Genomic DNA, 26827 nt, shown 5'->3' with positions numbered 1-26827 from the left:
ATTAGATTTGACCAACAAATAAGATGTAGTTATCCATTTAGCACGCCCAAGCTGTCCTACGAGTGTGCAGAAACTTGCCAAAAAGCAGCTTGGGAAGGCTTCAGATCACCCTCAAATTCCAATGACAGGGGCGAAAGAAATGACTTGTTGGATATAAACAAAGGTTGACTCGAGCACAAACATGTGACTATAGCGCCCTCTAGCGGCTAAATACAGACATTACCGTCTGTATTGACAACAGGCACGTTTTAATTAATTTATTCAAAGAGAATATTTAAATCCCGTGTAGAAAATTAGTAAACGATACATAAAAATACCATATTATATATAAATCAAAAGTCACACTGCTCCATTTTAAAATTATATGCATATATTCATATTTATTAAAAAATATTATACAGTAGACAAAAAAGATAACTGACACAACATAATAATGACTAAAATAACTGGGTTACATGCAAGTGAAGCAAGTTACTGATACATGAATTTGGCTGAGGTGGCTTAAGTGGCTCCAGTCTCGAAACAGGAAGTCCCTAAGGCTTGGTTTTAGTTCAAACTGAGTGATCACATCAACTTTTTTTTCCTCCATCTTTCACTTACCCATTGAGATAGATACTGTAGACAAGATAGATTGATGAATAGAGATCAATACTGGTCAAAGCTGCCACAATGTCTGAGGAGGGTGTTCACAGTGAGATACGTATGCTGATTGGGATTCCTGGCATTTTATTAAGTGCACTTCTTGCGAACGGAAAAGCCACTGAAGAAAATGTTCCCTTAACGAAGGATACAAAAACACAAGTTCTTATCAAGGCCACCGATTGGACACTTTTTTTTTTTTCCAATAACGTAAAGGTAAAAGCAAGGGAAGGCAGTACAGCATGTCAAGTAATAATGATGCTAGCTTGCAAGCCTTGCAACAAAATCCATGCACTAGTACACACAGTCCAAAGAGCGTACGTAGATATCAATGCCCACCTGCTGTTCTACACAGATGCTCTACGCAGCAGCATGGTTTCGAGAAAGCCAGGAAAATGCCAGGCAGTGTGAAAGCAGGTACAAGTACTTTATCTCGCCTGAAGGGGACATCCTTTACACGCATTATTGTCCTTTCAGAGAGAGTAGCTCAGGCCCATGGAAAAAATTCAAGTCCATCTTGAGCTATATCATTGTTTCAAGTGCACGAAAGCAGTGCTACCTCGTGATTATTTTATCCGTTTGGCTGCGGCATCACATTGCTACAGATGTGCACCATACACAGCTGGCTGAAAGTCTTCCCATACATAGGAAGAAAAAAAAATGTCATATGTACTTTATCTTTGTATGTTGAGTATGTATTTATGAGTATAAACTGTAAAAAAAAAAAAGGTGACAGAAAATTACTGGATGGACTAATAGTTTTTAACTATTTTTTAATCATTAAATATTTATTTTAGATAATTTAAAATGATATGCTTGATTCATTTCCCAAATGTATGTAAATTTTAGACTTTGTCTAGGGTGGGCCAGTGTGTGTGTGTGTGTTTATACACGCACGTACACACTGTATATGTATAGCCTTTGTTATGAAACAAAACGAATCTTTGGCTGTTTCCATTCACGTCTTCATACTTCATTCGTATTATATGGAAATTTAATGCGAGTAAATATGGCAGACACAAGAGAGCATATATGTGAAAAGTATGTGCGAGGGTTGGCTTATAAGCGCTGATACTGCATATGCGGGGGTGGGGGGGGTCGGGGTTCTGCTGCCAGCAACACTTGCAGGCGCATGATTGACGAGCGAAGAAGCCTAAGTGGAAAAACACAAATGAAACGTAAGACGATGCAAAGGAAAATATATGCAAGCTGTATACTCCGCATTTGAGCTTAGTGTGCCGGCTCATAACATTTAAGTATTCTACTTTTTAAGACCTTCATCTGTGATGAAGAGTCTGACTAAAAGATACATTTGTAGTCAGTCATGAAATACAACAAATTGACTTTTTTTTTAAGCGATTTGCTTTTTAGCTAGCAGTCTTTATAGCTAGTAGTCTTATTGGATGATAAAATAAGACTTATGCTGCTGTCCTATTAGTTGCAAAAAGCCCGACACCACTACACTATGCCCAGCTCCGCCCCACAGGGCCTCCAATGAGTTTCCATCACAACAGCCAGATTGGTAGATAGATCAACTGTAATCAAGCTTGCGTTGCATTATTCACACTTGCAGCGTGTTGTAAAATTTCACAATGTCAGCCACGATGCAAAATATGAATTGATGTAGCGTCATCGCAAAGTATCTTGTTTTGGGGCTGGGCTAACGGGATAGTGCTTATAAAGGCTTAAACATTTTGCTCACGGAAAAACTGACTCAGTTTTCCTGGAAATTCTTGCAATTTGGTCAAATCAACGAACAAGATGAGCCTGAACATGTGTTTGTACCTGCACATATCATTCTTGGTAGCACTGAAGGTTAAAGACTAGCTCCGACGTTGACTTGTTGGACAGCGGCATCATGGGATTGATGTTGGGGTTTTCCTGGCTGATGGACGAGGTGCCCACCACAGGCTGACCGCGACCCCACTGGATGAAGCAGTCGCCCTTCAGGGGACTCTGGTTCAGGCACGTTTCCCTCTGGCAGGAGGACTCTGCGTACATGCAGCTGCTGTGATTGGCCACCTGGCCGCACAGCAGCGTGCCCTGCTGAGAGTGTTCAAGCCCGTTGACGGCCCTTGGCCAGGGGCCGGTACATGGGAATGTTTGGTTTTCCGAAACCGGGGCTTTGTGCGTAACGGGTGCATTGGGCAGTTTATACTGGTCCTGGGACCATGGAGGAGGGCAAGTTGTTGGATCAGGCATGGCGCTATTGTGGTTGTTAAAGTCATTGCAAGGAACCGAGGACGGCGTCACAGAGTAGATGTTATTCTGATGATGTTGAATGGGCTGCTGCCGCCGCTGCTGCTGTCCAAAGTCTGGAACGCAAACCGGAGCACCACCAGAAGAAGAATCAGGCACAACAAGTTCTGGGAGTTCTATTTCTGGGCTGAAAATGTCTGGAAGTTGCAGCTGCTGAAGATCAGCCCGGTGCTTATTTGCGGGTCCCGGTAGGGGTCCGCAGTGGGAAAGCTTCTGGCCGACGACGAAATCCGAAGCAGTTCCCGCTGAGTGGAAGTTGTCGGACTGAGGGAAAACCCCACCCTGGGACGTCGTGGGGAACTGCTGCTGTGGTTGCACAAATGCGTCCTGCTTCAGGCAAGTGGCGGGGCACGGGTCACCATTCTCTTTGAACAAAACAGAATCGATTTGGTCGAAAATCTCGTTGATGAGGACATTGTCCAACTCGGACCGCACGTTGTCCTGCTGGTCTCCCTCCTGACCCAAGCGCTTGAGCGACTCCTCCCACTGCATTAGCTCGGAATCGTCCACCTCCAGGTTCTCCAGGGCGCCGCAGAAGTCGCCCTTCTGCGCCATCTCCTGCAGGTTGTCAATCACAGCCATCACCGACTGCTTAGTCTCCTCCTTCACCACGACGGGGCTGCTGAAAGAGCCCCCCGCTCCCGTTTCCTTCCAAGCGTTACTGGACACGCTCACCAGCGCTCGACTGTCCATGAAGATTTGATCCAGAGGAAAAGCCACCTCTGGCGTGTGCTTGTAGGCAGACTCGTCCTGACTGAGGAAGCAGTCCAGTAGTGAGCGGGGTAACTGCTTCTCCTTGGTGGTGCCCATGTCATCATTATTGTTGAAAATTTTGTTGAACTGTGTCTGCGTGAGGTCCATGGTCGGGCCGGTGTTATAAAGCACAGCCTCGCCCGTGGTGAAGCTGAAGGGCAGCTGCATCCTCCTCTTGAGGAGGTAGTCCTCACCCTCAGCGTTGCTGCAACACGCAAAGCGGAGGTCGGGTTAGTTGAGTAAAGACAGAGATGATTAAAACCAGACTTTGTGATTGATATATTTTACACTCACACTACAGCTCGCTGATAGGCGATGATGAAGTCAGGTCTCCCTCCTTTGTAGATCAGCTTGGCATTGGCTTTGACCCAAACCCAGCTTCCTGACTTACTCAGGAGACGGAAAGTTGTCAAGCCGCTTTCTCCAGTTTTCATCACTGTAAAAACATACACATGGTGTTCTGTAATTAGCAGGCGAGTCTTTCAATCCACCTCGCAAATGATCAAATCGTCCGACATACTTCGAAGGTGGTTGTCGGCACAGTACATCATGTCGGCGGCGTGGATAAACTGGTAACCGGAGCCTTTCATGCAAAGCTCTGTCTCCGAGTAGCCCAAAATAATCTTCCCCCTACAGGAAAGAAACCGGGTCACTCATTTTCCTGGAAGAAATGAGGGATGGAAGTGTTGTGTGTCACCTGCTGTCAACGCCCATCGGAGTGAAGTCCAGCTTGTGCTTGGTCTGAAAGAGCAACATTTTGGAGCGGATCTCCACGATGGACGAAGACTGGACGGGCATGGCGATGGCAAAGAGCGCAAGCTGAGGGTGGCCATGTGACCCGTTCTCTCTGTAGACGTTTTGGCCATGAAGGTACTTGAGACGTCCCTGGAACTTGAGAGCCTGGCGCAAATATGACAGCACAATTAAAGCAGGTGACTCGTGAGGACATTTGAACATTGTTGATGGTGACGCTCACTAAAAAGCCAGATGAGTTGTCCAGGAGGCAACGGAAGCGACACACAAAACTTCTCTCCAGGAAGGACGAGTTCTCCGGAGGAAGGTGAGCGGGATTGTAGAACTCCGTGTTCATGCATTCCTCCAAGTCTGACAAGGCGAGAAGAACGCACCAGCATGAGTCCTTCATAATAGCGTTCAAGAATAGTAAAGCTAAAAAAAAAATCTTAACAATGACTGGACTGCAATTTTTCCTGATTTTTGCTTTGGATGGCTTTGTCAATGACTTGATGTTAAAAGATCCAAGACCACATACCTTGTCCATCTATAGCAGGTGAATTCAGAGCAAAGTTGAGGTTCTGCTTGAACGTAGCACGATCGTCCGTGTGGATGAGCTCAAAGACACTCTGGTGGACCACGTCCGACTACGCGGGGGAAAAAAAAATTCAGCCGACAGTAGTGGGCTAAAAAAAAAAATTCAAAACAAATATTCACCTGCTGGAAGCCGAGGTACTCTTTAATGGTGGGCGACACGTAGAACACGGACCCCTCAGACGTGACCACCACTACGAAGCCGTTCAGTGCCTGCAACGTCATAGTGTCACTTTTTCTATTTGCCAACATGGAAGAAATTCTGGTTTCCCAGCATAATTGGACTTGGCTATTACCTGAAGCAGCAGATCCCCCTCAGAGAAGCCTTTGGTCGCCAAGTTGTTGCCATTGGACACGTTGGCTCCAGTAAATCCACAGCTGCTGCTGTTCTTTATTGTCGCTGCAAGAGTGATAAAGGTAAACATCTCAAGTGGGATACTTTGTGGCCTTAGCACTTGCTCAGTTTGAAGAAGTTTGCTTGTACAGCTGCTGTGTTTATCCACTCAGTGGCAGGAGAGCAAAAAAATGTGCCTTGGCTTGTTCGAGGCAAAAACTCGCCTTCTTTAACAAGACGGGAAAGAACAAGAGGTAATATTTGACCACTTGCATATTTTCCATACCACAAAAGCAAAACTCTAAACCTGGTTTGCGTGTACGTGCTACAATGGTCGAGTCCAAAGACTAGCCAGGTTCACAGCTGCATATTTACTTTGGCATCTTGTGCCACTATTGTGTAAGCACATCACTGTTATGGGCGGAGCTGCTTATCAGTGTGCATCAGACTGCAATTCAAAGGACTATTGTAGCTTTTGGAAAACATGAAGATCATTTTATGACCTACTCCAAGCACGATATTTTGTTTGACGGGTTCGTTTCCCTCAACTGCAGATGCAGTAGGGTAGGGTGTCGCGTGATCTATGGAGGTCATGTCATTAAAACGTTTTAGTTTCATTGACTTGTGTTTGTCCAGCGCTAACACGAGGCTATTGAGACCTCTCACTGGTGTTTAGTTGAAATTTCTCACATGCATAACAATAAAAAAAAAAAAAAAATCTCCCTTCCTGCATCTGTGTGAAGCTTTTGTTGTCCTTTTGTAAGCAATCGCTTACAGGAGAACTTCCCTGATGGCCACTACGGGAACATCCCAGGAAATGGTCTTTTCCAAATGGACCATCCAGTCCAGTCACGCTACCCCCCCACCCCACCCCACCCCACCCCACACAAACAAATTTGAAATACAACCCTTGAATGTAACCACGAGTTCCAGTATAATGTCATCAGAAATAACAAGTATATCACTTTCATAGTTCAGTTCTAACAAAACCTCCCAAAAAAATGAATGCAGCCAGGCCGCTCCTATTCCATATCTGGAAAAAGCACCAAGAGTCCGTCAACTGTTTTCCCCCTCCCTCCATTCAGACCTCGCGTGAGTAAGTGGGCCTCTCAGGGGCCTCATGTTTGTTTTCATTGGCGTTCTCTTCCCCAGCGGTGAACCTTCTCTTCCATCTCTTTCCATTATTAACCCGCCTGACAATTTCTGGTGCCGCTCCGTGCAAACGTCCAACAGGAATTCCTCGCAAGATGGGCTTGATGCCTCGTGGATCCTTGCCAGCATCTCTCGCAGACAAGAACATGTTTTAATTGATCATTTCCTGCTTTTTTGCTCTTAGGAAGCACAAGTCAGAGTTGCAGTCCTGCCTGACTTTGTTATCGGGAAACAACAAACGAGATTAGTATAACAATGAAATTTGTTTTCCATTGTTGCCATTCTGCCCAATTACAGAATGCCATGCAGCTTTTGGGAAAACACACTGTTGCCACAGAGTAAGACTCATACTATGTGGAAATCAAGTTAAGCTTATGAACGTCAAGCACGTTCCAAGTTGCTGTAGTAAAAAATGAGTCAATTGAGTAGATGCCAAATTTGATTTCAACCAAGTCAAGTCACATGTGGAGTCCAACATACAGATCGATTACATTTGTTTTTTTTGCACCCTGCCAGAGTCAAGTCACGTTTTGAGTAGCACTTTTTGTGGCCCCAAACTTTTTTTCATAGTTTTTCCTGTCCTGCCTGTTATTTGTACTCAGGAGGAACTTGTATTTATTAAATAATAAAGTGGTGTTCCACAAAGCTCTTTACAGTGAACTCTTCATTCACAGACTGATGACTTAGCATGACATATTGAAAATATAACCGTAAGCGTAAACAGGCAAGCTTGTCAAATCATGAAGTGAAAGCGCAACAAGTCCCAAGATTTAAAATTAGCCTTGTGGGTCTAACTCGATTTAGTGACCTGACCTCAGGCAATATCTTGCTTCATAGGGTTCTGTGAAAACCAAAAATAAGGAGTATTTTAAAACAGTCCATTCCTCCTTAAGAAGAAAGCCTTTGACCAACAACAACAAAAAAGCCTACATCATATTTAACTATAATCTCAAACTTAAAATGCATCCAGAAAGCTCCTTCCAGTACTTTGTCTTTTTTTAAACCAAGTGTAACATGACACCACGAGAGGCCCTCTTTTCTGGAGCTTCCTCTTTGCAGATGGGCCATTATGGGATTGGAGAACTAAACGCGTTTGACTGCAGACAAACATTGCCGTCGCACTGGAAACGAGCTGGGTCCGACGCCAACCATCATTCTTACGTTAAATCCATTGCTGGGAATTTGAGTAAAACTTGTGCAGTCTTCTTGAGAGTGCTAACTTGTTGTCTGTCACTGGGGCAAAAGGGAGAGTCAGAAGGGGAAGAAGTGGGGAGGGGCGGGGCCAGGAAATGCAGTCACGGCTTGGAGATCTGCCAGACTGCGAGCGAGTATAAAGCATGCCGGCAATGCAAAGGGGGATATTATCTTGATTTGAAAACATTTAGTTCCAGTTGATCCTGTACAGAGATTGCTGTTCTCACGCATATGTGCAAGGGAAAAGGCTGCAAATGGCAGCCAGCACAGTTTCTGGGTTTGCTTGCTCCAGAGGTTCAATCCTCCTCCCCTTCAGTTGTGTGACAAATCACACAGATTACTTTCAGGATTTCCATACAGGAAACGAACTTATTTAGGTGATTCAACAACAGTGTCATGGCGATGTTTCGGGGAAAGGGAGGGGAAGTTGAACTGGACCTTTTCTTTATGGAGAGTGAAGTTTCCTGATTCCTGCGATCGTGTTGGCACTTTAGCAAGTATGCTTTACTTATCTGAAAAAATAAAAACTCTGTAAAAACTTTGGATTTAAGGGAAGAACGTGCTCTAGGGTCGGGTTAGCCTCGAGAAGGGAAATCTACATGATTACACGCTATTCGGGTCACATGAAGGTGGAGGTGGCGACCGGCGTATGGCAACAAACATCTGGCCTTTGGGTAAACAAACTGACCTGCTCTCTGTGCTCTTTGTCTCTGCCAGAGGAAAAACCAACTTGCATCAACGTGATGATTCTTATCAATTTCCTACTTAAAAAAAAAAAAAACATTGAGGAAAAAAAAAAAAAGTGAAACTTGCTGTCGTTGGCAATATCTAAATCAGATGCCTTAAAATGTGGGCACTGTAATTTTAAACATGTTAACAATCTCGCCACTTGCAAATGTGAATCATCTTCAACAACACTACAGATACATGAACATAGTTTCATGTTAAAACAATTTTTAACAATATTTAAAATAAGATGGACTAATAAATGTCACTCTTTAAACAAACATCATGGTCAATCTTTCAAACAGTAACACCCACTTTATATTACCATACAAAGCAAATAAGCCAAATAAATCTTGATTTTTTGTTGCTATTTTGAGGCCTCATTTGCTATAATTGTTGATTGTTTTTAAAACATTCAAGTTTGTCAGGGTTGTTAACAATACTCTCCTGTGCGGTGTATTAAATTTAGAAAAAAATGATTTTCCCTTATAGGGAATTCAAAACTTTATAGATATTGCAGCACTTTAACACTGTATTCACACTTTAATGAGAGGTGAAAATTCCAACCAAATTGGAAATTAACAAATATCTCGGAAAGGATCACATTTGATTCAAGGGGGTTACACTATTGTGTTTTCTGCTTTGGCACAACAATAATCTGAATATGACTTGAGAATCGATAGAAATGAAAGATTGTCGTCTTGGAAAACTTGTTGAACCCTCAAATTGAGGCCAAAGGCATTGCGGGGTGAGCTGGATTCCCATACACATACGCCATGTAGTACTTGGGAGGCCCAAACCTCTGCGGAACGGGTGTATGGTAACAATGAAAACATGATTAAAAGTGGTTACTTGCATTCTCACGGCATCCTTAAACATGGAGTCATGAATCAAGAAGCTAAGTCTTATCCACGAGCTGAGTCTCCACCAGAGCGGGCTTCCCCCTGTACGCACTACCTCCGGGGAGCCGCCAGGACACAACAAGCCACTCTTTATTTCTGTTCCATTTGTGTCATGTGTTTGGGGATGTGCGTACATGCTTCAGATATCCCAAACACTAGCAGACGAGGCTGTGTTACCACATCGCCCCTGATTGTTAACAGGCCTTGGATGTTTTCAATGAGTCGTTTTTTTATTTTTTCACTCTCTTCTTTCTTTTAACACAAATATGTCAGCAGCAGCGAGCCACAAGGCTTTGAAAAAGATCCAGCTAGGCCTCATAAAGTCACGCTACAAAGTCCAAAGCCATAAATAGCTTGTCGCACACTATCGGCTCTTTAAATCTCCCGCGTAGCGGCGGCCGCATTTGCCACTCGGCGATTTCGTAAGATCTTTGTCTGAAGTTCCGACATGTCCCCACTTGAGCGGACATCCACGAATGGTGTTGTGACCAGGAGTACCCTGCCAAGGCAGCCCAAGTGATCTCACGCAGACACACAACAAAAGAATGTGGCGAGACATTGTGTCTTGACTCGTGTATAATCGCTATATGCAAAGAAAGTTGATATAATTACAAGTATGGCTGTGTTTAAATCATTCCAGCTCAGAGGAAGAGTTACCACTGTGATTGTGTTGAAAACAAAAGTGTAATAAAGTGCACAACTGAAATAGTTCCTAGGAATCGCACTTGATATTGGACGTGCATATAATTCACACAATTTCCAAAAATGTGGTATGGCGGTATGATTTATTCGTTTAATCGGACAGGCTAAGGCATCAGCCTATTTTTTTTAAATCAATCTTAAAATGTCAAATATGATCATATAGATTTTATGAATTATATGAGTAATATAAGACAGGATAACGTCTAATAGTCAACCTAAACCATGAAGGAAAAATATCTTAAAATGCAATTTAAGGCATATCTTCTTCTTTTTAAAATGGAAAGTGAATTACAAAAAATAGTCCATGTCCACATCTTTGAAAAAGAAAAAAAAAGAAAGGGAGCGACGGAATGCAACAGTCTTGCATCTGATATTGATCATTTTGCAATGAATTAAATGTGGTTCACTAGTTTAATCTTCTATTTTTAGACAAAACCACAGAAGACCAGCCACCATATTAAGTCAATACTATTTGATACACATATTTAATTAGAATAAACCTCTGGTTGCGCTCAAAGTATCTTTAATTTCTTTGCACGACCGCAATAAGCAATACATTTGTGATGACGGAGAACGGGTGAAGATCGGCAGGTGTTGGCTTGCAAATGACTGGCGTGATGAGGCATGTGATTTGGACGCAGCGTGTCCTCCATGCTGCCATGTTCGAGGTAAAGACAAGTCTTTTTGAGCACAGTGAAGAGCAGAGATTGAATTATTTTGGTCAAATGACACCGTCACGTAAACAGTAGAAATAGAACATTATGAAAGATTCTTGGAGCCATTGCATTTCCTTTTTTTTTTTCCCCCTCTCAAATTGTTTTCCTTTCCCACAGTGTCACAGAGCATGAAAACTGTGCTGCATTCACCGTAAAACTTGATTAAGGATTTGATTTATTTACGCTCCAACGTGACTGCTGCTTTTTGTCCCGAAACTTAGGGGCAAAGAGAGTAATCTAAGTAAATGGAGATGTGAATTTACCAAGAATGGGGATGTTAGCAAAAGGGAACAAACAACCACACTGCGAGTCAGATCCATCAGCTTCGTTAATGTGTTTTTCCTCGACCTCGAGTGTCTCGAAAAGGTCATTTGTATAATCCTGCCAAGAGAACATATTCTTTTTGGCGAGAGTAAATATTTATCAGACTGCTTGTGTAGGCTGTTCTTGCATATACAATACTTTGGGAGCTTGACTCATGGGCGCCCCAACTTTTTTCTTTTTCTAATTATAAGCCATTGCCATTAGGTTTTGGTTTAGTGTTGCGACAAAAAGGTAGAGTTCCAAGTGAGCTTCAGATATACTGAACCAAATGAAAAATGGTTCATGGTAAAGTAATGCAATGCCATGCATGAGGTCAAGGAGCACATTATTAATTGAAAATCTAAAAGACACATATACAGAATGAGAGCACCATCATTTTCAGACATTACTTCATCCACTGGTGTGTAATTTTGAGTTCCATTAAATGTTTTAAATCAAATTATCCATAACCTGGAGGATATTTTTTTCAAGCAGCTGCCTTGATCCCATTTTTTATGTGCATTTCAGCCGGCCCACATGCATAGTTATGAATTTTGGCCACTATCAGGGCAGGGTTGGTGTTGAAAGAAAGAAAAAAAAAAAAAAAAACGACTTAATGTCGGACCCTGGTAAGACAGCAATGAGAAAGACGGATGATGCAACTGTAACAACAAAGCAGGCTGAGGGAACAGGTGGCACCGGAATGTCACAACACCTATGACGAGTAAAAAGGCTTGGCTATAGTCGAAAGTTTCAGTCGTTTGGTTCATCTTTCATTCTCAACAATCAATCGACTGTGTTTCTGCATGGATGTGGGTCTTAGCTAAGGCCATGTAGGTCTTCACACATCAAAACAGTCCCTTGGGTATTTCATATAATATTAATTTAATCATTTGTGTTCTCTTTGCAAAGGGTTTAAGAACAAGAACTCACCTTTGAAATAACTCTTGACTCGCAGGTAACCGACACTGAGGCGAAGGACAGACAATTTGTCCAGACATGAGCGAATGTCCTCCGAAAAGGGGAGCAGGTCCGTCAGCCGGTCCAGCTCCCCGTTCAGCCGGTCCCGATGGCGCTTGGACGGGTTGGATTTGATGACTTCTCTCCCATCGTTAATTTTTTTTCTGGGGATCAAGAAAGGAGAAAAAATGGATCATATGAGGCACACTTCTTAAATGCATAAAAGGAAAGATGCTTTTGATCGTGAAAGGAGACAGAATTATCACTCCTGCATGACTTGAAGTCTGCCTGGACTTGAAAACATAAACTGTCACTCAAAACTACAACTAGAATAAAAAATTATAATATCTGGTGGTTCTAAATGTCCCTGACAAGATACCCAGAATGAAAAGGGTGGTGGTTGCTCATGTGGTCTGAATCTGTATAAAGGAAAGAATGTTTTTTCAATAGAAACCGGAGTCAAGTTAGTTTGATATTTCAGAATGATTACCCAAGGAAACAATCTCTAATGAACATTGCGAATTGCGGTTTGTTTTATGGTACAGCAGCTCTCTCCTTCCTTCCTTCCTTGCCAAGGCCATTCCTCATTCCGCCAGTTACTAAAACAGCAGTCACATCTGACCTATTTAAAGCTGCACTCACTCGACTGCTCGCTCGGCTGTCGTTTACGAAGAGGCGTCCAAGTGCCTAATGCTCGCACATGACTCTGAAATCGGACACACATGCTCCGGGTGAAGAATGACAGAAACGTCTTGGATAGCGACTACTGCCATTATTACTATTATTATTAAAAAGCTACGAAAACAGCACGTTCACAAAGTTGAACGTTTAGTGCGTAGTAAACACAATTGTTCCTTGTTAAGATGACTAATTAAGACGTAAAGGGAATTTAAAACACTCTGCTACTGCAAACTACCGTCTTGGCTTAACTCATTTCAAAATACTTTGTGTGAGGAAGTGTGAAAAGCAAACTGCATTGAACTTATTAGCCTCAATGAGATGGGCCAACAACCAACAACAATGGAAAAAAAAAAAGTCTCCTACATATATTTGGATTTTGAAAAGCCGTGTAAAAGCTAAATATGCTCTTACCCCTGTGTTACCTCTTTTCTAACCCAATATTTTGGTCATGCGATCAGGTTACCTCCTTTGAACGGGGCATTGGTTTGTGGTCTGTGTTCTGCGCATGCTCCGCAAGGAATCATAGTCTTTTGAGTCCAAGAAGTTTTTTTTCAAGCACGGCCATTTCGCTTAGTTGCTACAAAAAAGCCTGACTTCGACACAATTACTAAAGTTTTCACATTATTTTCTGTCTCCATGGTGAAAATGACACTTTGTACACAGACACACATGCATATGTAAATATGTTCATGTAACTGGCACGTAACTCCAGAAATATACAAGCAGAGGTAAACAAACATGGCGAAACTCACACGCAGCCACGTGCAGCACAGCAGCACACTTTTGGAGCAAGGAGGAAAACGACTGCTATATTCTAGTAGTGAGTGACACACGTATACATATACCTAATTATACATACATAATTTTATATATATAAATAATTATGTACATGTATACGTGTGTATGTATATATATATGTATATATATATATATATATATAAATTGTTGTCACTATGGCAAATGCACAATGCACCGCAATAGCCCAGTTTTGCAATAAAAGACGGTTGTTTACTTTGACACAAACGCAGCGCCGACCAGTCTTAGTAGAATGACTCAGCGATGCAGGTTTTTTTGCTTTTTTTGGCTGCTGACCAACACCGAGTTGGAAGAGGGACGGTTTATAAAAGCCTGCTGTGGTTTACAGAGAGATTTATAGGCGATTAAAAAAAAAAAAAAAGTGAACATGAAAAAAAGAGCTCTGTAGTCAAGTCATGGAAACATCAGGAAGGTGGGGGGGGGGGGGGGGAAACATCAAACATTTGAGACTATAAATTATTCACTCTTTTTTTAAAATTACGATTAATAGTGAAACATCATCTCGAAAAATTGGAGAGCCAGGTGTCAGGTGTGTATGAGCATGCTCACAGTGAAACAAAGAGTAGAGGACAAAAGGCCACTGTTAACCCTGACTGGGAGTTGTTTTACTTGGCTAATCGCCACACCGTTGTGTTTGAGCGAGTGTGTGTGTGTGTGTGTGTGTATGTGGAGCGTGATAAAGGTTGCATTTTAGTAAGTAATGAATGTGTATGACTCAACAAAACAAATATACAGTTCGCCATTTTAAAAGAACCATATGTTTCAAATCTTAGAGGAAAATGTAACCTCTTTTTACATTTATTTGTATAGGATCATCACTACCTCCCACATTCCAATATTTATTCTTCACTGTCCTGAAAAATATTTTAATATGGCAACACAATTTAAATTTGTTTTGAACATCAAACCAGTTGAACTACATGGGATTTTGCAATGCTAACATGTTTTCATCTACCACAAGGATTGCTTCAAACATCTTTGTGTTGCTGTTTTTTTTTTGTTTTTTTTTGGTGTATTTAGTTTGTGCTTCAAAACATTCAGATCACTATCTGACTAATATCCAAGTTGGTGCCCCCTACAGATACAAGATACCGTATTTTCCGCACTATAATGCGCACCTTCAAACCTCCAATTTTCGCAAAAGCCGACAGTGCGCCTTATAATCAGGTGCGCCTTATACATGGACCAATATTGAGCCACTACAGCAGGTGTGTCCAAAGTCCGGCTCGCGGGCCAAATGTATATATCTTATATATGGACAAAGTTTTAAAATGGGCCATTCATTGAAGGTGTGCCTTTAATCCGGTGCGCCTTATAGTGCGGAAAATACGGTACTAGCGAAATACTGCTGTCCAGAAAAATTCTTTTTACAAGGAAATCATTGAACTACTACCCCTCTTCGGGTCGAGACATGAAATTGTGTCCTAAATAATGGAATTTTTGGATGAAGTACACCAGTGTGCATTGGCTAATGGATTCTGACTGGTGCGACTGAGAATTATAGCATGGCCATAAGGTTTTTTTCAATAACATCATAAAAAGCCAGTCAAGAGAAAATGCATAAGGCTCATAAAAGACAATCTGGATGAGCCTATCTGTGTAGGAATGCTCCCGGGTGGCGACCGCGGACGTTTTATAGCGTCTGCTCAATGGTGCCTTTGTGCGCCCCAAGTCAAGCTGGCCATCCAGGGGGAAATCAATGTCCACATCTTTAGACACAAGCCACCTTTTTATTTTGGGATACAAACATTGGGAGCTGTCTGGCTGTATGCAATTTGCCAGGCGAGTGCTGCAAACATGCAATGTCAACAGCATAAACCAGGACAGACACACGCATGCTATAATTCTTCTGACAGAATGAGTTAAAATTGGATCATGGGCATTTTAAGTGACATGGCCATAAGCATAGTTTACCGTGCAAGCCACCATGTTCTGTTTATTCTTCAACTGAAATACATAGACTCCCATGTTTTTCTGTATTTGGGGTCACCAATTATTAAATGTTTTTCCCCCTTCTGACCTATTTATCCGAGCTTGGGACAGGCACTAAATTGGACTGGCTTGCTTTCCCCCAGAAGCTAGATAAATTTATGGCAGAACCTGGTATTGTCTCTCATCCAAGTACTGAGCAGGCATGACCCTGAGTATCTGATATCAGACAATCCGACACTGTCAGAGTAGTTTGGCCATTATTCAAAGGCATATACTAGTATAAAGACACAAATACTAAGACATAAGTTCATAATTCACCTCATCAATCAGGCTGGACGTGAATGCTCAGTATCAATCCATCATTTTGATTTATTGATTTAGATGCTGAATTATTAGTTTAATGGTTTAAGTGAGAAAGGGCTAGCAATCTAAAAAGCTGTTGTTTTGTTTGTTTGTTTCATGACTTAGATATGGCACTTTAAAGTGTTAATGGTTTTATTTATTTTTTCCCTATTTTTCACGTTTTAAATATGTTCGAAATAAAGATATATCAATCAATCAATCAATTTTAACAATACATGCCACCGAATGTGAGCTATGTCCCTTCATTCTCGTTTGAAAAGCAACTCTCGGCTGTTCTGAGAACAAATGTACACGTTGATTCACAAGCCTTTCTCTCTCGAAACACACCTAAGGGATTTATTCATTTGTTGTGGCACCACACACGATCGTATTATCTTCCTAGACTGGCAAGTGTGATGTCATTTTCAGTCGAATACAAGTGGCAAAATGGCCGCCCTCTGAGATGGATAAAAACAAATGGATGTTGTCTGTTTAATTCATATTCCAAAGACAAAAGATTAATCAGAACACCGTGTTTCGACTAGTTGGGCTACATAGAACATATCATTGCAAAGACTATTTTGTGGTTGACTTCCACTTTAACAACACGTACAGGAGAAGCCCAATGAAGCACCAACGTCCAAAGTACAATAAGCCACGAAAATTGTCAAGTAGAGAGGAGTCGTACTACAAAACATGTGCATGCATGCCACCACAAACAACTTACACAAGTGGGACTCCCAAACTTTGTTTATATAATCAGGCGCTCAGTTACTGGGAATGCTTGTTAGCACATACAGGAGGAAACCACAGAGGAGAACCTGGACAGGCTCCCAACTCTATGATTCTCCTATTCGTCACGCTTGCGCTGGAAACAACATCATCCATTAGCCTCTCTGGGCCTAATACAGCTGTTCACGACTCCACATACAGATGTTTTACATAAATCACATTCAACGCTTGTCTTTGAGTCTCATTTGAGAAAACACTAAACTGCCTCAGCTAAATGCTATGGCCAACATTAAGAACTTTTTACTTGAAAATGCGGTGTCATGTTCATTGAGGGGGGAAAAATGTAATTGGTGTATAATAGTGATTTGTTTAAGATCCAGTTGACAAATTTTAAGACAAACTTTGAATGACAAACAAATAGGGCTGCAAAGAGTGTGACAGTAAATATTTAGCATGAAATGCGTTTGGACTAGCAACAATATTCAAATACAGTAATCGATCGTTTATCGCGGATAATTGGTTCCAAAAAACCACCCGCGATAAGTGAAATCCGCAAAGTACGGTCACCAACAAGAAGTACTGGGCAGGCTAACGAGTTAGCAGAAATATGCTAATTCGCGATCGTGCTAACACGCGAAAACGGACTTGTGAAGGAATGTAAACAAACATTTGGAGCAATACTACATTACCCTAAAGGTTAGACACATGTTTCCTCAATTTAGAAGTTTTATTTTGAATGTTTTTTAATTTGGAAAAAAAAAAATCCGCGATGTAGTGAAGCCGCGATAACCGAAACGCGAAGTAGCGAGGGATCACAACTAAAGCAAGTAAGTACACAAGTGCAAAAGCATTCAACAATATCAAACTTTCATGTAGTACTTTAAAAAGCCAAAGAGGAAACAGGACATGCTGGAAGAAAGTTGAAGCATGGAGAGAGGGGGAAGGAAGGAAAGCAAGATATCAGATTACAATAACAGAGCCAGGCGCGCGAGACTGCCCCGCCTTCCCCAATGCATCGCGTGAGAGCCGCAGTCGACTCTCTCTAACTTGATTGTGATTAATGCGCCAGGGCAACGCACCAGCGCCAAAGTCGCACATTCTTAAAACGATCTGCAACAACAATCCACCGCGTCTTCAAAGAAATCCACCCAATATCATTTATTTCCTCATTTTATGAATTCGAATAGTCACACGAGATTTTTCGATCGCTCACCGATAATCATTTCTGCTCACGCGCAAATTGACAGAACGCACAGGTCCAACTTAAGACAGTTCTTCGGAAGAAACTTTTCAATCTAAATATTGTTACTAAATATTGCAAGTTAATGAATGCAAACAATTGCAATATGCAGTATTCTGCACTTCGTCAACTTTCACTTGTGCGTTATGCGCAGATATGACCGCTAGGCTTTTAAAATGTCTGCCCATAGTTTCGCAACTTTCCAGCAACAATGTCTCTCAATCGGGTTTGGACCTACTGTTTGAGGACGGGTTTCTTCCTCTTCTTATTGGCGTAAGTCCCAGAGGTGGCCAACATTTGTGCGCCGCTTGCCACGCAAACTTCACCTAAAGTTTGTCTTCCGAGGCGACCTTTTCTCCTCCCGAGCGAGGACACGCTGGTCTCTTCAGCGTGTAAAAATAAAGTCACTCCCTACGGTATCCACCCGCCATGCAAATCCCGACGGTGGTGGGAAATGAACACAACAGAACCTGACCCCGCAATGGTTTGATGCGGTGTTGACAGGTTCCCCGGTCGGTTAGTGTGGCCGGCTGGCCTTGATCGACGGTGCTGTGGTGGGGGCTGAAGCGGAATGGCTGTGTGACTAAAGTAGAGGAGAAGGAGGAGGAAAGTGAAGGGGGTAGAGCCTCCGTAAAGCCCTCCTCTTCACAGAAACAGCACAGCCCGACTCGAATTACCGCCCCTGCTTTTTTTTATTTTTATTTTTTATTTACCTGCAGTGCCAACTTTTACAGTTCGATATTCAAAATTTGCTTTTCCATAATTCAGATGTGGCAAATGTAGTCATAGTGCACATGGTGCTTCTGCTCATATTCTGTGCATTACTGCAGTCAGATGAAAAAAGTTTGTTTACACAACCAAAACCATTTACACAACTATCAATTGTACAAAACCCTTTTTTTTATCTCAATACTGCTCTATGAAATCCTAATAAAGTTGCATTTTCCTTTCTCGTTCTATGGATTTCTATAAAAGCTTTCTGGTTGGACTCTCTTTAATATAATATATATACACTACCCTCTATTGGTAAAAAGGAAGGAGCGCCCATCAATAATAAAAATAGTGTTACATTTCTATGCTACATAATTAATTATATTCTAAAATTCAAATTAATCATGAATATGTTTTCAAAAACAGCTTGTGAAATAATTTTCTAAACGGGGTAATATTAATCAGGCAGCGTTTAGCCACCTTTCTTACGTACTTTGACTGAGACGACATTGTGTAAGGCCCCGTCGTGTGACGTAGAATTTCAGCGACGAGTTAGCTGTGTTTTTCTTTTTTCTTAGGTCAGATCGGAGGGGTTTTGGAGGACAGTTGATCATGGCCCTGAGGGCGATCCGGTTGGTCTTCCCATCGGTGGCAACCGGTGTCAAAACCGCGAATGTTGTTCAGAAGGTAAGGGCACAAAATGCACAAACGCTAGTCCTTTTGGTACTCCCCACTTCTACAAGGACATGCTAAATTTAGCAGACTAGCTACCCATGTAGCCACTAGCGCTGTCCCTAAATCGTCTATGGCAAAGGTTTAGTGATATTCAAGTGGCGATCGAGTCATAGTGTGTTAAACGTGTCCTTTTAATGAAGTCCTGTCGAAGTAAACTTAATCATAAACACTTTCCTCCCACTCTTAAAGACAATATTTGCTTTTGTCATCCAAGGCATCTGTGCATATGACAGCGGCAAGGAAGCTGCAGTACGGCTGGTGGGCGTACGCACTGGGCGAAAGGACCACGCCGCGTTTAAAGCAGTTCAGCAAGATTATTTCAGTGGATGGCAATTTAGCGTCAGGCAAAGGAGCACTAGCACAGAACCTGGCCGACAAACTAGGTAAGTCGTCTATGTGCATGGAGTTACACTTCTGCCCACCCCCTCAAAAAAATCATCCCTCTCTGATTATGTGGCCAATAATATAATTTACACTACAGTACAAAGGTCTTAGGCCACCATAACATTTGTTGTTTTAGCAATGCCATAATGGTCAATTGCAGACAGTCACCAAGGATGAGCTGTGAATACATGTGAAAACATTTCATACTATAGAGCTTTGCATTTTGTGTTTCCCCAGGGATGCTCTACATGCCCGAACCTGACACCTTCTACTTGGACAAGATGACGGGAGAGAAAGAGCCCCTCTCTATCGACTTCAATGGGATGTGCAGCCTGGAGAAGTTCTACGCAGACCCGAAAGCTGCAGACGGGAACAGCTACAGACTGCAGCTATGGATGTATAACATGCGCTTGCTGCAGTACTCGGAAGCCATCGAACATCTGCTCACCACAGGTACCATGAACACCCATCGCAAACTTGCTTTTGTACTTTCATACTCATTGAAATTATGATTATGTCAAAGGCCAAGGTGTGATCCTGGAGCGTTCGCCCTTCAGCGATATGGTGTTCCTGGACGCCATGTTTAAACAGGGCTACATCAGGAAAGAGTGTGAGTGTGGCTTTGTCATAGACACGCCACTTTCAAATGTATAGTACGCACGCCAATGCTGGATTTCCACTCGCAGGTGTACAGCACTACAACGAAATCAAAGGAATCAGCATCTGCGAGTTCCTGCCGCCGCACCTCGTCGTCTACGTGGATGTGCCCGCTGAGGAGGTGCACAAGAAGCTGCAACAAAGTGGCAAGGTAAGATTGACTAACTTTAGCGCTCCCGAAAGTCATGGGAATCATTCAGTTGCATTTTGCCGTGCATGTCCATCTGTCTGTCTCTGACGGGGGTCCGATTTTCTGACGATTGCTGAGTGACGTCAAATTTAAAAATGACAGACTAAGCACTGATGGAAACAAGCGCCGCCTGTTTCGCGTGTTTGTTATAAAACATACTTGCTCGAGTCGACTGCATTGACTATACATTTACTATAGGTGGCAGTATGCACAAAGAGAGTCATGAATTAGTCAAGATGACAATACAACAATTAATTATTCTGATGTTTTAAATATATTGCCGTGAAATGGTTTCGCTTTATTTGTAACCTCTAAGCCGTATTTTCAGAATGTGCCGTTGCCGTATCTGAAGAGCATTGAGGACAGCTACAAGAAGTCCTTCCTGCCAGAAATCGGGTGGGTAATGCATGTTTAAAAAAAAAACTAAGATGCTGTAAATCACATTTTATAAACACGATTTTGCTTAAGTTGTGGATTAATGTCTTACTACAAGCATTGCGTTTTGGCTTTCAGGGAAAAGTCTGAGCTGCTTGCTTATGATGCGACCCAAATCCAAGATGTGGAGAGGGTAAGAGTTACAAAGTCACAAACTTTTTTTTTCCGTGGTACAATTAACTGACATCTTTTCATCCCATCAGGTGGCCGAAGACATAGAATATCTGAAGTTTGAAAAAGGCCCATGGCTAGAACAGGATGACGTCACCTACCATCACATGAGAATCCTGTGAGAGCTCTGTCGTTGAAATGCAAATACAGTGAACCCGTCTCATTCGTGAGGCTCGGGGCCAAAATTCGTACATCAGTGGAATCTACCATTGCGTTAAAGCTGATGGCAAACACTCGGTCGGTACCCCAACCTGATGACACTTTGGAAGGAGCAGGATTTTTATGATGCAACAGGAAGGGAAAGAGTTGCCTTTTCCAGTGTATCTTCTAAGTTGTACAGAATTATCACGAATTGACAGGGGTTCACTGTATACAAAAAAAAATGAGGCGTTGCAATTTTAAGCATGTTTGTCGTTTTCAGTGTTGAAGACAAACAGAGAGTGGCATCGTTGACCCACATACCCAAATTTCTGCCAGAGATCACCGTTGGGGCGCACGACTTTGATGAAAAATACTATGCCTATAAATCGGTATGAATTGTACAATTATGTTGTTTTGACTACTAACAGTCTCACTGAATTCTGATGTATTCTTTTAGCTTCCTGGCAAGAAATACGCTAAGGGTTATAATGCAGACGCCGGAGATAAATACATTTGGCTCAAGTAAGGGAGAATGACTTCTGGCCTTACCAGTGACCAATCAACTCGCAGTGTGAGAGATACATGGTTTCCACTTGTACATCTTATTATGTATGTATTAAAAAGAATAAAATTTCTCATACACACCCATGATGTGATGTTGGAGGGTACTTACACACACTGGCCAATCCATTAGGGACACCTTAACTATATAATTAGATCCAATATATGCCTTTGTAAAGATGATAATACTCATTTTCAGAATAATCAATGTATAATATTGTGGTTGTACATCTTACTGACATTTTGTGACGTGTTCGTTGAGGTCATAAACAATTATAGCTACAGCTATTGATTGTCATCAATGTGGCGCCTGAGGCGAGACTTTATATATGGCAGCCGCTTTCATTGGCGTACGCTTAAGTCAAGTCAAGTCAAGCTTACAAAAGACAAATACCATTGGTTTTACCATTGTCTTAATGTTTAAGATAATGTCACGCAATTTAAAATATAATGCAATTTAAAATAATGAAATAAAATGAAAGTCACAATATGCATAATTTATGCATTTATAATACACTTATGTTCTATTTGGCCAAATGTAAATACAAAGGACTTAATTTGGTTCATTATCATGCTAGAAGACTTCAGGAAGAATCTTCACTTTTTTTTGGGGGGGGGGGGGGGGGGTGAAACAAGCAGAAAGTTATCTGAGATTATCATAAAAATCATTACTAGTTCTTTAAACTACTCAATCATATCAGACTATGCTGTTGTCTAGATCTTTTATTGACCACCTGAAATGTCCTGCAGTGATGCATTTGGTCAACTTGTGCATTTAAACTTCTAAACCAGTACTAATAAAAGCAAAAAGGACAATTTTATTTAGCCATGTTTCTGGTGACAAATATAAACATTTAAAAAAAAAATCCGGCAACAATACCAGATGCTTTAGCTGTAGCCATTTTCTGGTGGGAAAAAAATATTTTAGTCAAAGACAAAGCGATTAACAAGACTACTTTTCTGTGAAATAAACTTGAATCTAGCTCACGGACTTGACAATAGGGAAAAAGTTTTTTCTTCCTGAAGATAGACCATTTAAGAACCACTAGGGTGTATCTATCAACTAACACAAGCTTACTCAAAATGATCATTTATGCGGAGGTTCTGAGCAGACCATAACCAACATTATGTTTCATACTGAAACTCACTGGAATTTCCCCTGACAGCTCAAACAGAAAATTAATATGTTTGTCTTAATACAAAAAATAACATCAGCTAACTTTGCATTAAAACAGATTTATGTTGCCTAAAACTTCACTTACCTCTCTCATTCCTCGCTGCTGTATCCCTGCTGCGGGCGAGGAACTTTCTTATATCCATTGCAGCTCTCAAGACGTCTAATGACACGGAAGTAATATCAGCTGACGTCACTTCACGTGAATAAATTACCATATTAATTAGCCACGTGCATATTATTTACGTGGAATGAATACAGGAGTAAAGATTTACTATATAAGTAGTATGCACGCTGGAGTCTATGCTATGTAGACTTAAAACTAACATTTTTTTTTATTATCCATTTTTTATTATCTGATCAATACTGGGTCAAGTGCCCGGGTGAAATCTATCTGGGGACGCGACTGTGATTTACCACACATTGTACAGGCTCCACCATTTCTATCCGGCATCCACCACAATACAAAAAGAATTGAATAACCCACAATAGTGACATTGAATAACAACAAAAGTTTTTTTAGCTACTCGTCTCAGCCATTATTAAAAGTCTGGTAAGGCCTTTCGCCCAAAGTTGACTTTTTCATTGGAAAAAAGTCTAAAAACTAATTTAACGCTACAAATTGTCGCCCACGGTGTCTTACTCCGTGCTGAGATTAATCTGAAGGCGGATTAGCAATGCCGGCGCTCCGTTAATCAGTCTGAGGCGCGAATGCTCCTGCCACAACCTTTTTGGGCCGAGTCGTCACAAGCTAGAACAGGTGAACGCATTTTACGACTGCTGCTGATGCTGACAAAGATAACAGATGATGCTTGTGTTCACCACACTGCATCGGGCGTGTATTTCACCATGTCACCGCTAGATGGCAATGTTGTTCTCTGGTGTAGCCTGAAGGCACCCGTGAAGGCGCGTCCCAGAAAACAAGCTCCATCAGTCTTTGCTAAAGGTTTTAAACCACGCGCTGATTTAAACATTCCGACGGAGTAAGATTTCACACAATAAAAGTCAAAAGAAAGTCCATGTGCAAATAGGCATGCACAACATGTGAGAAATGTAATTTAAAATGGTTACAAGATAGATATGCATCCATCATCAACCCCCTCCCTTGCAAAAAAACCCCAATAATGTAAATGTGTAATTATAACAGATGGCCATGTCAGACACCAAATTTGAAAATTCCCTCAAAGACAACTAATCATTGAGTTATTTACGTCCTAACAGCTGTGCTTAGTGTAGTCTGCATTTTTTTGCGTATGCTTGGCAATGACTACAAGCTGGTATTTAAATGGCTATACTGCGGAGCGTCAACTAAATCAGATCTAATTGATTCCACGGGGGAACCTGTGCAGCAGCTATAAACGACACGAAAGTCCAATCAAAAGTGGCTGTTCAATAAAAGTTAGTAAGCTGTAACAAGATGAATAACAAAAGACAACTTTAGAGGCAATCTTGGTGTTTTCCAGTATCAGTAGCTTCAAATGGAACAATATCTCCATTTACTCAGTAAATTCAAATCTAATTAAAAACAACGTTTGGAAGGAAAATGGATGATTAAAAGAAAAACTGCTAACATGAACACAAAAGATTACACTTAATTATTTTGGGTGAAATTACTTAATGAACCTGCATTGCACTATAATGATTACTGATACTTAATTCAACCTTTCCCAAACGTTTGAATGTTCAAAGCTCACAGTTTACTGTTTCAGTGCTTTTTGCACAAAGTACTATTCTTTAAATAGGAGCTGAACGATACACTTTACCAATACTTTGTCAAGGACATCCGCTTTTATGCCATGTATTGGTGGATTTATGCATGAAACTCCTGCCATGAATTGTCTTTAGTTTCTTTTTTTAGAGAACAGCATGCAACTTTTGCACAAAGTACTGAAATACTGAGGAGATGGACGTGTGCATTTGAAAGTTTAGAGAAGGTCAAATTAAGTACTCCTGTAAAAGTTGTCGACCTACGACGTGTCATGATTACCATGCAACCCCCTTTTATGATTGAGAACTGCTAACGTAAGCACAAGCTTATGATGTTTGTGTCATAAAAAACAGTTGGATGGGTGCACTGCACTCTAAAGCCTTTTCTGGTGGCTTAAACATTATCAAAAGCACTTTCATGCATGGAAAACCTAAATGAAATTGTATCAGGCCAACTACAAGAATAAAGCAAAGTTAAGGAATTGTCTTAGATTCTCAGTTTTTCTTAGGAGCTTTCCTTTCTGAGCGATATGATCCGACCTTTCACCCAAGGTAGCATTTGCTACTCCTGCCCAAACTTCACAAAGCGGTTACCCATAATCCTTTGCAGGAGTAATACAGTGATCCCCCGCTACTTCGCGTTTCGTCTATCGCGGCTTCACTACCTCGCAGATTTTTTTTTCCAAATTAAAAAAAGCATTTAAAAGTCAAGATAAAACTTCTAAATTGAGGAAACATGTGTCTAACCTTTAGGACAATGTAGTATTGGTCCAAATGTTCGTTTACATTATTGTAGAAGTTTGTTTTCGCGTGTTAGCATGATCGCGAATTAGCATATTTCCGCTAACTCGTTAGCCTGCCCAGTACTTCTTGTTGGTGACCGTACTTCGCGAATTTCACTTATCGCAGGTGGAATTTATTTCAACCAGTGGTGTCTATTCTTAAGTTTAAAAAGAAGCACTTTTTCATCTCCTCTTGGACAGATGGCATTTTCTACAAAGGTTAAAGAAAGATAGTGTAAAGGTTAGATTTGACTTTATGGAGAGGCCCCTTTCTCTTTTTTGTTCGTGATTTTCACAAAAAAACAACAACTTATGTGTTAGCCTTCGCTAAAACACCACTAGCTACTATTTTGTGTCTGTATATTGAAAAATGACATCCAAAAATTTCATAGAATAAAATGAGCAGCCTTTGACGAGCTTGGATTCCAACCCAATCTTCTTAATTGTCTTCCCCAGGCTACCTTTTGAACTTGGAAATGAAAAAAAAATGTTTTTCTCTCCCACAATTCATAACAGTATGCCGGGAGCCGACTGACTGACACGGTGAGAAAAAGTTGACGAACCCAGCAGAAACTAATGAGGCATGTTTCGAAAAACAATAAATTACACCCAAAATAAAAGGTTATTGAAAACAGAAGTCAATCACACTGTACAATATCTCCTGTACCACTAAAATCAAGAGAAACTTCCTTATTTGGCCACACGGAAAGATAGATGAGCCGTCGCGTGGGAGTCGTTTGATTCACATGCACTGCGTCGGAATCTTTTCATCAGCGCCGGCATTTCTAGACGAGCACGTGTAAAGCAAAGACAAGTCATTGTAAGGCGTACAGTCACAAGTCGCAAGCTTGCCTTCTCATTTTGATCTTCCACCTGCCGAGCATGGGGCCCTGTTTTGACGTCGGTTCCTCTGCTATTTTAGCTCTCTCCTTTCTTGCAGGAAGTGGCTTGAAAGTGCATCCTGCACGCCACAGCTCATTAACTCAGAGGTGTCATGAAGGGAGGACTTGTGTATTTGTGTGTGTGTGTTTGTTGCCTGTGAGTTGTCTAAAAGCTAAAAACAGCGTCGCTTCTCTCCGGAGTTCTTGAGTGGGGGCGTCCGCCTGCCCCCCCTCCGAGTCAAAACAGATGGCATCAAAACCACCGAGAGGGTTTTATCCACCTCGTGCTTCTTTGCTTTGCCGTGTTTGCATACATAACTGCGGACTGGCTACACGTGAGTCGTTTTTCACGAGTACCAGCTGCGCGCTTGTTACTGGTCATAATCGTCATCCTACAGAGGTGCAGTCGATTTTCAGCCAATTTACCGGAGACCATTACGAGGAATTAGGCATCGCATCCCTCATGACCACAGATGGAGATGGAAGCGTGAGTTGCGTCGCCTCTAGCACGCAGGAGGCTAAATGAAGGAATTCAAGTCAAAGGAGCACATGAAAAACGGCCATTACGCCGATAACTAGACCATCTGCC

At 41.6% G+C, this 26827-nt stretch overlaps 2 protein-coding genes across 2 annotated transcripts; one reads left to right on the top strand and one right to left on the bottom strand.

Annotated features, from left to right (window-relative positions):
- Window positions 1–352: 352 nt before the first annotated feature.
- LOC125973303 (aryl hydrocarbon receptor-like) lies at window positions 353–18299 on the bottom strand. Its single transcript, XM_068651581.1, has 11 exons — window positions 17948–18299; window positions 11940–12130; window positions 5274–5377; window positions 5101–5190; window positions 4922–5030; window positions 4628–4755; window positions 4349–4551; window positions 4172–4281; window positions 3946–4087; window positions 2425–3856; window positions 353–1792 (listed from the first exon to the last, which is right to left on the bottom strand). The coding sequence occupies exons 1-10, from the start codon at window positions 18004–18006 to the stop codon at window positions 2434–2436; spliced, it is 2559 nt and encodes an 852-aa protein (XP_068507682.1). The 5' UTR covers window positions 18007–18299; the 3' UTR covers window positions 353–1792; window positions 2425–2433.
- A 640-nt stretch (window positions 18300–18939) lies between these two features.
- ndufa10 (NADH:ubiquinone oxidoreductase subunit A10) lies at window positions 18940–21777 on the top strand. The gene is made up of 10 exons (XM_049727315.1): window positions 18940–19107; window positions 19370–19538; window positions 19777–19992; window positions 20063–20149; window positions 20226–20347; window positions 20715–20782; window positions 20900–20954; window positions 21025–21110; window positions 21414–21522; window positions 21591–21777. Exons 1-10 carry the CDS (start codon window positions 19033–19035, stop codon window positions 21657–21659), a joined length of 1056 nt encoding a protein of 351 aa, XP_049583272.1. The 5' UTR covers window positions 18940–19032; the 3' UTR covers window positions 21660–21777.
- Window positions 21778–26827: the final 5050 nt, after the last annotated feature.

The sequence above is a fragment of the Syngnathus scovelli genome, chromosome 8 (assembly GCF_024217435.2).
Source record: "Syngnathus scovelli strain Florida chromosome 8, RoL_Ssco_1.2, whole genome shotgun sequence".
Lineage (NCBI taxonomy): Eukaryota > Metazoa > Chordata > Actinopteri > Syngnathiformes > Syngnathidae > Syngnathus > Syngnathus scovelli.
This window is presented reverse-complemented; position numbering and strand designations above follow the sequence as displayed.